Here is a 16,698-nt window from a genome sequence, read left to right as displayed (position 1 = left end):
TTGGGTCTTGAAAACGAAGTACAGAATGTTTCGTCGAACGTGCACGTGGCTTCGAGGTTGAATTGAACCACGAAAAATTAATAATCAAAATTTACTCAAACCTTTGTCGCGTCTGACCCCCTTTTCAAGTTACACTCGTTTTCGGTAGATTAATGATTCCTTTGAACTCGACTAACTTATTCTTCCATTTGTACATTCAAAAGTTCGATACTTCATAAATCGGTCCCGTTGATTATTTGGAAATATTCGAACGCGAGAAAATTTCGATAGATATTTGCAAAGATGGATCAACAATTGCAAAACCAGCAGACAAGTTTCGTTACCACGAGTTTCGTTATTTTCACGTATAATATTTCACGAAACGCTTCGTAGTATAATTATACAGCGTGAGCTTAGAACGTAGACCGGGATATACGTTTCTAAGCAGTCGGGGGAGTGTAACTCTTTTGTTTCGCTTTGTATACCCTGTTTTTACGCAATTGTGCAATTACGGTCTGTTACGGTGTGCACAATTTCGTCCAATTTACGTAATAAAGACTTTATTATAATAATAATACACGCCCGATGCAACATCGTTAACACCTGACACACATTACGCTCCGAAAATGCTTCCAAATTGCCAAAATAAAAATGGTTACCATGTACAGTCCCGGGAAACACGAATATAATAGAAACTAACAAAAACACAGACACTGATATACCTACCTCAATGAGGATAAGGTTGAGGCACCGTTACATCGAAATAATGTGAGCGATCGATCAAAATTATACTCAGCTGCGATAATAATAAATCCAATCCGCTTAAACTTGAAACAAACCAATTTTCAAAATCCTTATTTTCCAACGAGTTTGTATACAACTCGATGCTTCTCTACGATATTACAGAACGTGAACGTCCATTGTCTGTTAAAAAAAAAAGAAAGAAAGAAACTTTTGATTTAAAAAAAAAAAAAAACAGAAACACCTAACCTACTCGCAAGTTTTCCCCGCGGAAACAATTCGTTCCAAGTTCACGAGCGTCTCAAACTCCATGACCGGTAACCACCTCGTATGTACACTCGATGCTTCTCTAAGACGATACCTCTACGATCGATATTGCGGAACGTCAACGTCCGTTGTCTGTTTAAATAAAAAAAAAGAAAGAAAGAAAGAAACATTTTGATTTGAAAAAAAAAAAAAAAAACAGAAAAACCTAACATAAGAACAGACCTACTCGCGAGTTTTCCCCGCGGAAACAATTCGTTCCAAGTTCACGAGCGTCTCAAACTCCATGACCGGTAACCACCTCGTATGTACACACGCACCGAGTTCTAGAAACAAGAAGCATTAGGCGCGCGCGTTCAGCCACGGAACCTCAAACAACGAACGTGTTCGTTGGAATGCTGTCTGGGTTGGCGCATCAGGATGGCATCGTCGTTTAACACCACCATTAAGATTTATTTTGCGAATTCACTGCCGGTCGCCTGGGGCCCGCCGAACGAATCTAAAACCTTGCCTCGGATCTTGGTTCTCGGTCGTTCCTTACACCGGCTACGACCTGATCCTTCAGGCCCTCGGGGTAGATCGTATTCAAGTGCTCTCCGTGGCTAAATTTAGCGCTGGATAATTTACCGGATTCTGCTGAACGGCCCTTTTACGAGTCTTCGCTTTCTCGGACGGACACGTTCGCCCAGGGACTTCCGCGATCTTTCTCGAAATTATTGACCTCCACACGGGGGATAAACCCACACGGTGGCACGCCAACGACAAAAAACGACTCCACCGCGCCACTCGGGGATTTTTCGTCCGCGTCCTTCGGCCTGAATTCGAAATTTTCTCGCAATTAAAAAACCATCGGAGGGGTGGCTGGGAGGTGGGGGGAAAAAAAGGGGGAAAAATAAAAAAATTAAAAAACAAAAAAAAAATAAAAGAACGAAACACCCGTAACCGGTTTCCTCGGCGAGTATAATGAACGCAGCGAGCGTTCATGAAACGGAGTAACCATGTTCTTGCGCGCGGATCCGTCCGCGAGATGGAAGAATTCACGACGAGAAACAACTTGGTGCGCTCTTTGTTCGACATTGACGCAAATGAATCCGTGCGTAGTTGCGTGATCGGGTGCTACCCGGGCGTCGCATTTTTTTCGTATACCCCTGTATCCGGTTTATCCGTTTTTATTTCGTCAGGAAACGTAATTATCGAGCCGGGTTCGAACGGTACGGAATTAGATTGCGAATTCCAGCTTTACCCGAGTCGTATATTCTTCTAATTAACATCTCCGTTCCCGAGAGACTAATGCGTCTTCCAGTACACCGGCGTCAGAAAAATATCCACACCGAGACAAAACCTGTTCGGGGATTATTCGAGGATGGTTAATTAGGGCGTGGTGTTATAACGATTTCTATTACCGTGGACCTTGGAACGTGGACTGTTGCTCGTTAAAAATACGATGCTCGTGACTCGTTTTCTTACGGTGTGAATTCGGTTCGTTGAAATGGGTCTGTGGTATACGATAGAACCCCGCGGTGAATGCAACCTCGATGCTTGCACGGGGAAACTTCTATTGCTGCGTTGCGTCGAGAAGTGGAGGGGATGGTTACTTGGCAACGAGCACGCTGGGAGGCGAGGGTGCGGTAACACCCGCTTACAAGATTACCCGTATCGGTCCGCTGGTTCCCATGTATCCGAGGAAGGTAGGGTTTCTATTCCAGGAGTCGATCTTCTCTGTCTTGAAACGAAACGGTAGTATTTTTTCTTTGGGAAAAATTGTCAGTTACACGACTGTAACTCCCGTTTACAAGACACCGTATCGGTCCGCTAATTCCCGCGTATTCGAGGGAGGTAGTATTTGTACTCCAAGAGTCGATCTTCTCCGTCTTGAAACGAAACGGTAGTATTTTTTCTTTGGGGAAAATTGTAAACGATGACTGTAGAAAACGAAGATCGTCTATAAGCGAGGATCTGTCTTATTAGATCGTTGACCTCGATAATTGTAGTTTCACGCAACTATCGAAGTTCCACTGTCCGTACAAAAAGTTCAAAGTTTCGAAAAAGCTTCATCGTGCAAACACACATCGCGTACATACATTAGATACAATTACACCACTTTCATCGATCCTCGAAGATGTATTTCTCGAAGTTTCAATGCATATCTTTCACACGCCACAGCGCTTCCATCTCGTAGAACGTTTTTCGCGATCGTTCGAGTCCAATAATTTCTGTCAATATTTCACAATACGTGTACAACAGGATTCTAACGACGAGCTTGAACGTCACTCGGCCGTTCGTTTAGCATAAGAAACAAGTAACGCGACTACATTAGACCCGTATCGCTGAACACGTTCCATTCTTTTGACAGAAAATCGTGCAACTCGGAATTACGGTGACATCAGAAAATGACTACATCGCCACGTACACGCGCCATAAAAATCCTGAACAATATTAACATCGTGAATATTACCACGGCGATTTCGATGAGTAGCCACGGGATATTGAAGACGAGCCGGGGCAACATACTCGTCTCGTAATAGTCAGGTACCTTGGACGTAATTTAGAGACGCTATTCCCTCGGTTCAATTTCCTGAACCGAGGCTTCTCAAAATTAAACTACGAAACGACGTTACGGTACACATTCACGCTGTGGCATTACAGAAACGCCGTCGGTAATTATCTTGCATTTAAGGCTACAATTACGGTAGAACCACCTTGATTCGCAGTCGATCATTTTCTACGAAATAACGCCCGGTTCGAGACTGCTTTCGCGTATCGTCGTCACTGTGCTCTGTTTGGCATACCACGCTTCGAATTAATTGCCAAACGAATCGTGGCTCAAGATCTCCCACGACAAAGCCACGCCGAGGGACCTTACACTAACATCGAGATCTCCGTGTCATTGTTTCCCTCGTTTCGAATTCGACCAACGAAACCTACGAGATTGTAAATTAATAATTTATGTAAAATGTTCCGACGAGTACGTTCGCGGGACGATATCAGGTCGTTCGGAAAATTGTTTCGTTTTTATTTTTGGTGGAAACGAAGCCGAATTTCTTTAGAGCGTGTAAACATTTTATTTAATTATGTATTCTCCGTTTTGGAGAACGAAGTGACTTTCCGAACAACCCAATAACTCGAACTTATCGTAAAAGCGTTTTGTAAACTGTGATCGACCTTTACGATCCAACGAGGGATCGTCGAGTGTCGATTTTAATAACACTTTGCAGATGTGTAGAACGGTCGAAAATGAGACACCTCACAAGAGGTGAAACCACCCTAAGTTTTACCTTCTAACGCCATCTTGGATACTGTTGGAGATGTGGAGAAATTGTCGGGGCAAATTCTATGTGTTTTTTTTTATGAAATATTACATGGTTTGGGTATCGGTTAGGAAAGTGCAAAAGTTACTTTTACCATTTTTTAATTTTTGTGCAAACGAGATAACGAGATACTTTTATCTCGAATTCGATATTGGTTGTAAGTACCTTTCTTCTGCTTCGAATATCAAACTATTGTGTACCTGTTGACGATTAATTATAAAACACGAGTACACGTAACGATCTCCTTCGAACGAAGAATTGTCACTTTTACATGGATGACGTAAGATACGAGACTGGTTGAAAGTAGCCTTCAACTTTCATATTAATTTTCTAATGTGTGTACCGTGTTATTCTAATGTGTCTGAATCTCTAATCATTTTCGCGATAACATTAGCGGGTAAAAATGTCAACGGTAGTTTCACCCGTTAGAGTTGAATTTTTATGGATTTAAAAATATAAGTATCGGTGTTGGAGCATTTGGCGGAAGTTCCTTGCAAGAACACTTGGCAGTACGCTCTGTGCGGAAATCCGATAACCGTATACGCGAAACGTACTCTTTGAACGCCTATGGGCGTTCATCGCACGTGGCGCACAGTACTCGAAGGATTTAATTATTACGTTGTATTATATTATGTACACACTGTGGAGTACCATCGAAAAGTAACGTTTCTCTTTCTGTGTTACAGGTACGGAGAGAAACAACGACGTGCTGACAGTCAGGAGCTCAGTGGTATACAATTGCTCTCTGCAACTGCTTATCAACTGAAGAAACCCTATCAGCAACTTCTCATACCGATCACAGTATGGATTGGCATGGAGCAGGCATTTATCGGAGCAGACTTTACACAAGTGAGTAATTAAGCGTTATTGTCGCAAAATTGTTTAACCAGGCAACTTCATCCTTATTGCGAAACGTTCGTACACGTACGTCGTGGATAGTTTTTTATTGTATTTCATAGCGAAAACTGGAGAACGCGAAACCAATTGCAATCTCTCTGAGAACAAAATCGTTTCAAGAGGTTCATTTGGAAAACGTTCGATCGATTTCAAAAATTGTTACCACCAAGACACGATCCCAAAGCGAAACCTTAGTTACTCAACGAGCTTCCAAGAGTTTAACAATGTATATTCCTTAGTCATTGCTTAACAACCGAAGGCATAATTATTCGTGACTCACAGGGCAGAACAATTGACCAGCAACCAACAACGAGAGTCGAGTAACTTATTTACTCTTAACAGAAAACGAGCAGCGAGTTTGTTATCGGTAAAACAAAAAGTTCGTTCCCCGTTGTCTGCAAACGAACGATTACATACTCTTGGAGGGAATCTTTGAAGAAAAGAAAACAATGAAACACTTGCTAAAAGGTGCGTGTAAACGACCACGTTTGACACGACGAAACGATCCGATGTCAGTGAACAAGGTAGGAAACAAATACGAATGGAAAACTTGGACGTTAAAGAACTGGTTGTTAATCTTTGCAAACGTATTTAAATTCCGTTAAAATATAACAAAGATTAGATGCGGGGAGTTAATGTTAAATGTCAACGTTTTTCTTCTTATCTCGAGTCAGCGGAAATTTGACGTCCCGTTACGTTATTTTGTATAATTCCGCAATATCGTGTAAAAATATCTAAATTAAAATTCTCAGCAACATTCCAGCTCAATATCATTATTTAAAATGTTCGATCGAATCCACGTCGATTCTTCGATGCTCGATCATCGTAGATGTTCGACTTGCTCGATTCGTGAAACTTGCGTTCGAGGATTTAAATTTGAAAAGTTTACTCGTATTTTTAAATCGAAAGATTTTTTTCAATTGAACGTAACATCGTCCCGGTAACGTCATTGTGCAGAAATAATAATTCGCAAAGGAGGATCGTCCTGTTCGTTAGGGAACAAAGGGAATCCTGTTGTTCGGGGTTACAGGGATCTAGGAAGAGCCATTAATAAACCGAAAGAGGTATCCTGAAATTGTTAACGATTATCCTCGTCGGATAGAGCACAAAAAAACTGGCTTGGATCACCCGGATACGAACCGGATACAGAACGGCAGATTCATGATGCGCAACGGCCATCCGAGGTCGTGCAATTGTTCTCCGGAAATACATGCTACTCTGATCGCAGATACGCTGAAATATCGGCCGAAGCACGCATCCTTTGGCTTTTAAAGCGGCGAGCATATGAGTTTCGAATTATAAATTGTATAACGCGCGATTGGTTGCGTATCCTGCGGTGGGCAAAGAAAATAAAGAGGATGATACAGTTTGTAAGGTAAACTTGTTTGAAACCAGTTCGATGACGAAATATGCATATACACATACACAACAAAATGGCCAAGGAATAAAGTAATTGGAGAAATAAATGCTACTGGATGGCATCAGGATCCCGCGAAGCTACCTTCCCATTGAATCAGCTGGTTCGACGTGTTATAAATAGCCCAGAATCTTATTCTTGCAGCAATTCCCCGATACCACTTCCATACCTGGAATCCCGTGAACCAGTATTTCTTGTTTTTTTTTCTCCTTTTTCTTTTTTTTTCGTTCTACGTGCACCGGTGATGCTGAACGTACAGCTGCACGCACACACGTGACCGAATGAAAGCGCATAGACGCGCGTCGAACGCATCTTTGCACTCGTCTCTCCGCGTCAGTGAAATTTCCACGATTTCGCGGCGAAACGTTTTACCCCGTTTTAACGTTCACGTCGGGCGTATCGTCCCGCGTACGTTCAGACACCATCCAACGATTTATCTATTTTGGTTTTTTTTTTATTCAAATTTTACTCGAACGACGCACCGTACGCGTTGCATCGAAGAGGGTGATTCCTTCTCGGGAAAACGAATCGAGAAACGTATCTTTTCGACGGGTAGAAACGACTTTGAAAATTATTGAATAGCGATTGATAAAAGAGAGCGATTAAACGGCGACAGGCCTCGTCGTATCAAAGTTCGATACTTGTTTTTATCTAAATTTTATCTTTATACATCTACGACGACGACGAGCAGATTCCTGTTTGAAGGAAACCCTGTAGATTAAGCATGGCGTCTAAAGGAGGGTGTACTGGATACGCCTTACTAATGAGTCCAACTGCAGACGGAAGAAATTCAGTTGACCGCTCAAGGCTACGTGGCGCCATCCCCACCACCGGTATCTTTTATCTCTCCGCGCGGGAACCTGTTTCTTAATCTATTAACTTGGCATTTCTCAATCGGAATCAGCTCGGTGCATGTAGCTAGAAATGAGTTAAAAGACGAGTGGAAATATATTCGCCCTTTTGCAAATACGTGTGCACCAACGTGGTGTTTATTTCCAATGCAGATACAATGTTATAATCGAAGACAGGGAACCTCGGATAAATAATTAAAGGAGCGGAAAAAAAAAACATTGGAAGATACGATCGAGTAGAAAGTAGTCGACTCGTCTTCCCCGGTTAACGGGTCGAATAGAGACAGTAACCGGGATGGCGTAAAAGCAGAAGTCGTGTCCCGAACGAACAATTTGCTTGCAACAAAACGAAACACCGCTAATCTGACACAATGTACATTTCACGTTCTGTTTCCTTAATTGCTGCAACGAGACAAGTTAACGCAAAGCTTTCTTTCGTTCGATGTTTACCGTTGTAAACGTCAATTTTATCACGATAAAATTGTTCCTCGGACGGTCGTGTAACGACGTATGTAAAATAACAACGATCAAAGATTTCGATCAACTTTGGAAACATACTTAATTCTACATCGTCGAAAATTCGTCTTCGTTTGAATACAACTGTAAAAACACGGTACTTGATATTTAGTTATTTTTAAATAGTGTTCGATTAATTATATTTCGTTCGCGAAATAAACACACTCGCTTATAAAAAGATTCGTAAACGAGAACTAAGAATTAGAACTAAGAATTCGTAACGTACGTTTCGTCCGAACCGATTTATCGAATGCGTAACCGTGTGCCATTGTTGTTGAAAAAAATTCGAGAGCAAAAGTGTCTAATATTCCAGAAACGTTCACCGTTTATCACGAGCGTAGCTAATTTTAGCTTTTAACGATGCGAAAGTTCGATCGATTCGAGACCAGAATATTCCTTATCGCACGATCTTTATTCACGGACACCCTGTATATAGGATAAGGTTACTTTTATTGAAGTCGTAAAAACCCTCCTACTGAAGATCATAAAACCCGGGGACATTCGATGAAAATCCTTTTTTCCTTTTTTCGTTTTTTAATTTTTGTTAACGGAATTCCATTAAGTGCTCAAAATGATGGTATATATTTGCCGGTCGCGAAAAATACTCCCAGCCCGTCCTGGACGTTCACTGAAATATAGTAGTGCTTGTTCGAAGTAGAATATTATCGAGAGGTCGTTACATTTAGCGTTCGTTCGTTTCTTTTTCTTCCAGGCGTACATTTCCTGTGCGTTAGGCGTGCACAGAGTGGGCTACGTAATGATCTGCTTCGGAGTGGTAAACGCGGCCTGCTCTCTGGTCTTCGGATCTTTAATGAAATTCGTCGGGAGACAGCCGCTCATGGCGCTGGGCGCCATCGTCCACGCTAGTCTTGTCGTCGTGCTACTCCACTGGAAACCGCACCCTGCAAACCCTTATGTTTTTTTCACTGTTTCTGGACTGTGGGGAGTCGGTGATGCAGTATGGCAGACGCAAGTTAATGGTACGTATTTCGAAAGAATATCTTCTTGAAACGACCGTTGTTTTTGGCAGCAATTTTCTTTTTCTTTTTTTCTTTTTTTTTTTTATAATTAAATCGTTACAGCTGCCTGCAATATTTTCGAAGCAATTTTTGTATATTCGTGTACACACTCGTTGTTAGAGAGTTTATTTCAATGGACGCTGTTTAAAAAGAAAATAGTAATGGAACTTTTGTAGTTCTTAACGAGATCTTATCTTTCTTTTTACGAGTATTGGAGTATCGCGCGCAACGTTACCGACGTAGCGATACGAATAGAAACGAGATACAGAGTGCCCATATTATTTTCTACTTTGAGCTTATTGCGATTTACAATTATCCTTCTTCATTGTAATTTAATCGTAATTGAAGAGAGAAGAGAGATCGAAAGTAATTGATTAATTTATTTTCGGTCTGAAATGAGTTATTGATGGACGAGTATACTCAGAGCTTTCTACCTTATCAACTATTAGTAAAAACTTGTTAGTAAAAGAAATATAAATTTAAAAAAAAAAAATTAAAAAAATTATTTTGCAAAATAAATGTGTCTCTCTTAAAATGCTGTTGAATATAACTGATTATTAATAGGATATTTAATAATGTGACAACATTTGAAACTATTTTTTCAACATAACATCGCATAAAAATAATACCAATTATATAAGTACTTAAAAATTGTATTTTCGTCTTAAAACGTAATCGTTCGCTTGATTTTAGATTGTAACTTGAACTTTAATATTTCGGTTATTTAATATCCGCTACAAAAACAAACGTAAAAAGTAACCATTAAAATTATTCGATTCTAACTAAGATTTGATCACTTAGCACGCGTTGTTCGCAGAAATGCAGTAATTACGTTTAATGTTCATGTTCAACGAAATAATTAAACCGTAATACAAAATAGTATGAAATTACTCGCCTAAATAATAAACGCACTGATAAATAATTTAACGTATGAAACATGAAATAATAAATACATTGGTAAGAAAGATCGAAAAACTGTCGAAGTGTATCACGAGAATCTGGAAAACTAAATTTGATGAATCATTCGTGTTATCACAATTGTGAAAATAAGTCAATGTTTCTGCTTTAATACGTAATTGCATTTTCTTCTGCAACTCGTTACATAAAAGTGTCAGCTCTCGAGGAGATAAATGTGCAACGTACACGGTACATATAAAATGCACACGACCCTCTGCATATCTGGAACAATGAAGTACAAGTAGCGAGCATATAGACGTGTAGCAACAAAAATGGCTTTTTCTCAGTTTCAAAGTGAACTTTGGTTTACATTCGAAAACACACGGTCATTAGTAGTTATTCATTGGGTATATACTACATAAGCTTTTGTTTTTTCGAACAACGTTCTTGGAGTTTCGCAACTGACAACTCAAATATTTGCCTCGAAAAAAGAAATTGTGCAACTAATTGAAGTAGTAAAATGTAAACGACCAACAATTCTAGAAATATTTCACCAGACTATTCACCTTATTTCATTCATTAGATTCCCCATTTTTAACTCTAAAAGTCTTGACCTTCAATCGATAAGGTGACACAGTTATTACACAACCGGTTGAGTATGGTTAATTTGGGTTTAATTAGAGAAACAAATGAATGTCCAAGCTTTTCTCGACTATTTACACACATGTAAATCTAAATAGGTTACACGATACACAGAGTATTGGATAAATAGCTGCATTTATTAATCAGATGGCAAGGATACTTTTCACCTCGCTGTACCAGTTCACGGTAAAAATATTGTCCTTCAAACTGTCATAGAATTTTATCACCCTTGTATTTAATCTAATCGCTTCTTTTATCGACAAATATATTTCATAAATATAAACCCGGAAACCGTTGTTTCTATCATACATTGGATCTTAACATTTCTTCTTTCTTCAACAATTCGTGTCTTCAACATCAACTCCAAGTGTCTCTAGTCTCGTGTAATCTTTATTTTCCAAATTCTTTGCAATATTAACGTTCGAAACTTTATGCCAAATATTTGCAATTTGTTTCTCGAATATTCAGGAGAACGACAAATAAATGAAATTTCTATGTACTTAATTGGTATATCAGTTTTCGATTTACAATCGAACTGAAAAATATTTGAAATTACAATTTTAAAAATTTAAGAATGTTTCACACTGTCGGTTGGATATTCGTATTATTTTACTATTTCTTCAAATAGAAAATTTACTACGAAAAAGGAATGTTTTCCAATTTCGTCTCATTCCATAGTCGAGTCAAAGCAACACTGTTCAAGGTCACTGAGGGGTTATCCCACGTCACCGTTTACGCTTTATCTCCTGTCCCTTCGTGCTGATTTACAGCGTACGCTCTTTGTCCCTCGTGACGTAAGAGTAAGAGTCATGTCTGGCATGATTCACGGTGGGGGGAGTGGCCTTGAACGATCAATCGAGATTGCTCGTACCGCGATGAAATTCGTTACTATATTTCTGAAGGGTTCTCAACCTTGCAATCGTTCGACTTTACAAGTTAATTAGTTCTGCAAATCGAAAAAAAAAGGAGAACGACGATGGTACGGGATTGAAAGGATTGAAAAATTTCTCAATTCGCATCGAAAGGTTAGACCACTTGTAAATATACTCTTAAAATTTTTATTTTACAATTCGAAACAATAACAAACCTATAGAATATTATCGAGAGCGTGCCAGATTGCTCGAGCACAATGTTCGACAAGTTTCGACTCGTTCGCCTCGAAACCGTGTTTTTTGAAGTTATTTATAAAAATTTATTGAAAAACAATATTGAACGCATTGACTTCCAATTTTAACACTAGATTCTCGAATATAACGTGTATTGCCCGATCTGATTCTTTCTCGTTCTTTCATTCGACAAGCAGTTTGTTATAAATTATTATTTTGCAAAAAGTTACGATAGCAAAATTTCTTCCGTCGGATACTCGAAGCGACCAAAAAACTCGACAGCCATGAAACAATGTTTTTTACCTAGCGATCAATTTCGACGACAAATAACTTTAAATAAAATTAATTTTTTTCAATGGTCAATTAACAAATCCGAATAAAAAAAAAATAATTACCCAGCTCAGAGATAAATTGCAAGGGTGATCTAACTATTCAACCCAGCGTCCTGGTTATTTTCCTTAATGAAATTCTCGAGATGTTTCTACAAAAGAACTCAATTTTACAAGGTGTACAAGGTCGAGTACCGATACTCTGCCCTTGCAACTCTTACTATAAATAAACCTTGCGAACTTGTTTAGAACACTGTAAAATAATAAGTTCATTTCAAATTCAAACAAATGTTTGTGATAACCTAGAACGACTCTATTATGTTAGACGTCTATTTAAAGCGTTAAGTAATTTTTCAATAAGTGCTCTACATTCCCACAATCCCCTACGATACTTTCTTTTCACAGTTCCTGTCTTTAAAGTATCTTTCAGTAAATATTCTGCACCCTACAAGTCCTACGACACTTTACTTTCACAGTTCCTGCCTTTAAAGTATTTTTCAATAAGTACTCTGCACCCTAAAAGTCCTACGACACTCTCTCATCACCAGTTCCTGCTTTTAAAGTATTTTTCAGTAAGTACTCCGCCTTTAAAGTATTTTTCATTAAGTACCGTGCACCCTAAAAGTCATACGACTTCTCCTCCTATTTTCTCTTCACAGTTCCTGCCTTTAAACTACCTTTCAGTAAGTACTCTGCACCCTACAAGTCCTACGACACTTTCTCATCATCAGTTCCTGCTTTTAAAGTATTTTTCAGTAAGTACTCCGCCTTTAAAGTATTTTTCATTAAGTACCCTGCACCCTAAAAGTCGTACGACTTCTCCTCCTATTTTCTCTTCACAGTTCCTGCCTTTAAACTACCTTTCAGTAAGTACTCTGCACCCTACAAGTCCTACGACACTCACATCTCGTTAAATTAATTTTTAGCAAGTACTCGTTAGCAAGTACATCCTACCCGAGCCCCGCGACACTTTCTTTCCGGAATTCCCGCCGTACGAATTACATTAGATTTGTCTCGTCCGCAGGTCTGTACGGCACACTGTTCAGGCGCAACAAGGAGGCCGCGTTCTCGAACTACAGACTATGGGAGAGTGCCGGTTTCGTGATAGCGTACGCGTACAGCACCCACCTGTGCGCTCGTATGAAGCTCTACGTAATGCTAACAGTGTTGATAATCGGCACCATTGGCTACATCATAGTCGAGCTGCTGCACAGGCGTAAGCAGAAAAGGCTCAAGGCTATCGCGGAGGATCCAAAGGCGGCCCAAGCGGAGGCGAATCAGGTGGACGAGACGGACGACGAGAAGGATGATATTGACGACGATATCATTATCACGCATCTGTGAACAACGCTCGTCCACCGACGAGGGAATCATCTCATCGGTGTACGGGCACGATCGACTCTCCTCTTTCATTCTTCCTTATTGCTCCGCTATAACGAACGCGGTAACTTTCTACGGCAACGACGACCCGACGTGACGCAGAGGTGGTTCGTCGACGAACGATCGAGATCTGCCTGGAAAACCGTAACCTACGCGTTATCTTTCGTTTATAGCTGGTATAAGGACGACACGTCGTAACGAAGAATGTAGAGAAGAAATTTTGATCAGTGATACGATCATCAGCCACGCGCGGAAGACGCATCCATGATCGTGTACCGTGAAACTCCTCTCGTGTCGCTGAAACGCGCGTGAACAAAAAATTTCGCTTCTCGTCCATCACCGGTACCAACCGATCGCGAGTACCGAATAAACCTTTGGAATATTCGTTCCACATTATGTAGACATATAGGTATATATGTATATATACATATGTATGTATGTTACGTAGAAAAAAAAGAAAATGTATACATATGTATGTATACATATAGATATATATATATACAGAAATTTTACGTTGTTCGACTGTCTCCATCTTTAATCTCTCATTCTGTTACGTTGGACTCGAAAGCTTCGTCCTCGCTCGCGTCGAGAACAATCGACGCGCGTGAATCGCGCGCGCTCGCTCGCGGACAGTACGTGTACGTGTGTGCGTGTGTATGTGTATGTATGTGTGTGTGTATGCGTGTGGGCGCGAGGTCATCCGTTGAAACGACGACACCGAGAGCGACATCGCGGTGAAGAACGAAAGAAAGACACCGGCTCTCGTGCAAAATTAACGAAGGAGAACCGCGAGAGGGTGTCTCGATGGAACGCGAGTCACCCCGATAACGATCGGGGTGTTCCGACGGCGTTATCGTCGCCCGCAAACAACTTTTGTCAAACCCGAAACGAATTGCTTTACCATTCACGGTGCTAGAGGCGCGTTCCCGGCCCCGTGCTCCGTCTACGCGCGTTAACGCGGCCCCTTGTGGGATTGTCGTTCGAGCGAACGGTTCGAAAAGCATCGAGCAGCGTTAACAACTTTACAACAGCCCAGACACCGAACACCACCGGGTGTACCGGAGCTGTTAGGAGAGTCGACGCCGTTACGAATCGCGCGCAGTACAAAAAAATGGGAATCGATGTAAAATTTGCGGTTGTCGAACGTGCGACGTGTATGTGTTGTTTGCGTGTGCACGTTCGAGGAGAAAAAAGGAAAAAGAAAAGAAATGGGAGAAACGAAAAGAAAAAGAAAAAGAGAAAGAAAATGAGACAACGTTCACGGGACAAAGTCGAAGAAACGATTCGAGTATATATCCCCGTAAGATGTAAGACCTCCGATCGCCACTACGCGGAAACCCTTCGTAGCAACTTGCCATTAAGTTTTATCGGAATTTGTGTCTGAATTAGTGATAAGGATCGGGAGTTCCGAAAGAACGGTTCGATCGCGGAATCCGCCCCCTCCCCCTCCCCCTCCTCCCCTTACCATGTGTGTATATAATATTATATATGGATAGCGATTGTATATGTGGTGAAAACCGGCATGTTCTTTCAAACGCGTAATACTGGTTCGTCGATGACCGGATCCGATCCGTGTAAACGATCGATTTCGCGTCCTCGAAATTTTGTTCGTTTTTCTCGCGAGTACGCTAGGTGCCCCGCGCGGACCGTACAGAGGGGGGGAAAAACCCCCCACGGCTTGTAGACCCCGAGCCTGCCGAATTCGACGAGGAACCGAATTTCAAATTCCGGGACGAACAACCGCGAGAGGAAGGGATAAGTTACGCGTTTCGTTACCGATGTACAGCCGAACCTCGATAGATGCACCTAGACAAGTGGAGGGGGGATAGAGAGGAACGGGTAACGGGTACAGGTTAGTGGAGATTAGCGGTGTTGCTCGGTTATGAGATACCAAATCCGGTTCGTTTCTTGTATCCAGGTAGGGTGACGTTTTTCTCCATTCGTACCGTTCGATAACGAAAACGATGAAACACGATCACAGGATACATTATTGATAGAAATTTTTAATTTTTTTTTATTTTTTATTTTTCGATGTATCTTCGCGAAAGTCTCGCCATTGAATCGACGAGATTTCTTTCGATGAACTAGTCGAAACTAGACCTTGTTCGAACTATTTTTAATCGTACGTTATTCGAACGACGTGTAATTAAAAATAAGCCAAAGTATGTCGCGTTTCGATTAATTTTCGTCGAGAAAACCTTGCCGGTCCATTGACAAGACTCTCGCGAAGAACGTGACAATTTTAATCTTTACGTTCGGATTTTTACATTTTGGATCAAATTCGATCTCGCGATAACGATCGTTTCTATTGGTTGAATAAGAACGTCAGTCCGGGTGGTATTGTCCAAGTGTTGTCGCTGCTTCTTATTGAATCGGTTACCTCGATGTTTGCACAAACCTCGATACTTGCGAATATTTTCAGCTCTCGTTTCTTTTGAAATTATCGAGGTTCTACTGTACTTACGATTCGAATCTCTGATCAACTTCGTGGACAACTGGACGGACCGGGGAGCGAATCTTTTATTTTCATTGGCTTGAAGCAGGCTGGGTCTGTGATCGAAGCAGGGCTGTGCTCCTGCGTACGCGCGTTTGATCGACGTACTGTTACGTCGAAGATAGAAAGGATCGTAAGGATTGTGAAACGTCAAAGAGTGTCTCGCGTCGAGTATCGTCGACGAATCGCGGAAACGTGAGAAACGTGAAACTGTATCGCGCGTTATTTTCACGCACTTCGGAATGCTCTCGGGATCAACGGCGCGATTGATATTACCTTAAAACGTAGAAGCGGAATCGTACTCGTAGAGCCTCGATTACGTTCGAAAGAATATCGAAAGATCACGATGCGTTTAGTGGTAGACGTAAGGAACATTGTAGTCGATAATTTAATAATAAGTAAATGCAACAAAATTAATTTTATAGATCACACCTTGTTTCTTAGATGATAGTGTAAAGCAGACGAGACATGTAACGACGAACGTTTGCCCTTGTTATCGCGGAAATTCATTTCAATCGGTTCCCATTAACGAAGAACCGAGCCACGTTCCATCGTTGTGTTAGAACGTAAGAAGAGTCCCTTCCCCCTCCTCATCCTCCCCTCCCCTAAAAAACGAGTGGTATTCATTCAATCCCGAATGCGTTGAATCAGTATTTGTTACCCCAATCGAATTGTATTATGCGCTAGTTTTTACGATTCCTCGACGATTATGTATGATGAACATACTGACATATTGTATTGTAACAACGTCTCTCTCTCCCCCCTCAGCAATATGTATTCCGTCCACCAATCGATAAGATTGCTCAAGAATCTTAAACGTAAGATTAGAGTATCGAATAAAAACGTATGTGCCGCACA

The 16,698-nt window shown here is 40.9% G+C and overlaps 1 protein-coding gene across 1 annotated transcript in view; it reads left to right on the top strand.

The window, feature by feature from the left end:
* Positions 1-16,698, top strand: part of LOC143147023 (UNC93-like protein) — a 56,740-nt gene extending 40,042 nt beyond the window's left edge. The window contains exons 4-6 of the mRNA XM_076311839.1: positions 4,979-5,141; positions 8,686-8,953; positions 12,991-16,698. Coding sequence (XP_076167954.1) covers positions 4,979-5,141; positions 8,686-8,953; positions 12,991-13,310 — 751 coding nt within the window. The 3' untranslated portion in view covers positions 13,311-16,698. The remainder of the gene's footprint in view (positions 1-4,978; positions 5,142-8,685; positions 8,954-12,990) is intronic.

Source organism: Ptiloglossa arizonensis, chromosome 5 (genome assembly GCF_051014685.1).
Source record: "Ptiloglossa arizonensis isolate GNS036 chromosome 5, iyPtiAriz1_principal, whole genome shotgun sequence".
Lineage (NCBI taxonomy): Eukaryota > Metazoa > Arthropoda > Insecta > Hymenoptera > Colletidae > Ptiloglossa > Ptiloglossa arizonensis.
The sequence above is the reverse complement of the archived record's forward strand: the minus strand, read 5'-3'. Positions and strand labels throughout refer to the sequence as shown.